Source organism: Aptenodytes forsteri, unplaced genomic scaffold (assembly GCF_000699145.1).
Source record: "Aptenodytes forsteri isolate BGI_AS27 unplaced genomic scaffold, ASM69914v1 Scaffold2416, whole genome shotgun sequence".
Taxonomy (NCBI): Eukaryota; Metazoa; Chordata; class Aves; order Sphenisciformes; family Spheniscidae; genus Aptenodytes; species Aptenodytes forsteri.
In genome coordinates, this window is record NW_008794877.1 from 1 (window position 1) to 1,335 (window position 1,335).

At 41.9% G+C, this 1,335-nt stretch overlaps 1 protein-coding gene across 1 annotated transcript; it reads right to left on the bottom strand.

Annotated features, from left to right (window-relative positions):
• Positions 1 to 69: 69 nt before the first annotated feature.
• On the bottom strand, positions 70 to 924 carry LOC109279336 (insertion element IS600 uncharacterized 31 kDa protein-like). The gene has a single exon (XM_019470841.1). The coding sequence runs from the start codon at positions 922 to 924 to the stop codon at positions 70 to 72; it is 855 nt and encodes a 284-aa protein (XP_019326386.1).
• Positions 925 to 1,335: the final 411 nt, after the last annotated feature.

Sequence of the window (1,335 nt, forward strand, 5' to 3'; positions counted from 1 at the left end):
ATGGGTGGGTAAAACCCACCCTACTGACCCCTGCTGTCAACAACGGAGAAAAACACTTGGTAGATTTCATCAAGCAGCCTGACGGTAAAAGTCTTGGAACACTTGAGCAGGTGATTTAAATCCTAACCCTTTTTGTATTCTTTGACGGTTGTAAAAAATCTCAATATACCTTCTGACATCAGCAATGGCTTGCTGACGAGTTTCATAAATTTTATGGTAAACCAGCTCATTTTTTAACTGACCCCAGAAGCTCTCAATCGGGGCATTATCGTAGCAATTACCCTTTCGGCTCATAGAGCCAGCAAAGCCATGCTTTTGAATGATTTGGCGGTATTGATGGCTACAATACTGACTACCCCTGTCAGAATGCACGATTAAGCCCCGAGCAGGGCGTTTGTACTTAATGGCATTGTTTAGAGCCTTACAAACCAAATCAGCGGTCATACGCTTATTTAGAGCATATCCCACAATCTCTTTGCTGTACAAGTCTTTGACCGCTGCTAGGTACACCCAGCCTTCATTGGTCCAAATATAGGTAATATCGCTGACCCAAGCGACATTGGGTGCCGTCACATCAAATTGCTGTTCTAGCAAGTTTGAATAAACAGGCTTGTTGTGATTTGAGTCAGTAGTGACTTTAAATCGTTTGTGGCGTTTGCAGTAAATCCCATGTTCTTGCTTAATCTGACGCACCATGTAGGGGCTAATATTATGCCCTTGGCTGATTAGATACTGATGTAGCCGTTCATGCCCATAGCTTTGCTGTGTATCCATATGAGCGGATTTGACCAGTATCTCACAGCGATTATGGTGCTGTTTTCGTTTGCTAATCCCACGATTAAGCCAGTCATAGTAGCCTGAGATTGATACTTCAAATAGCTTTGCCATGCAAGTCAGGCTGAACTTTAACCGATTCTGCTGCATGAAGGCGTACTTGGCTACTGGTTCTTGGCAAAGTACGCCGTTGCCTTTTTTAGGATTTCTCGTTCTTCTTGAGCGATTTTTAGTTGTTTTTTAAGGTCTTTGATTTCATCCAAGGCGGCTATGAGTTCAGAATTGTAATTTTGGGTGCCTGCAAGTACGCCACTTTCAGCCTTCCTATGCCAGTTTGCTAGTGTGTTCATGGGTATGCCAAGTTCTTTAGCCGTTTGACTGATGTTGCCGTTATTTTCTTTGACTTTGGCGATGGTTTCAGCTTTGAATGTGTCGCTGTATTCTACTCTTTTCTTGCTCATGGTAAACTCCTGTTTAGGGTACTAGTTTACCAAATATTTTTGTCCGTTTTTTTCAGCATACATCATACAGAAAATAATTAAATTTTTTGTGTTTGGTATT

Coding starts and splice junctions, on each gene's coding strand:
- LOC109279336 (XM_019470841.1), bottom strand. CDS start 924: ATGCAGCAGAATCGGTTAAAGTTCAGCCTGACTTGCATGGCAAAGCTA.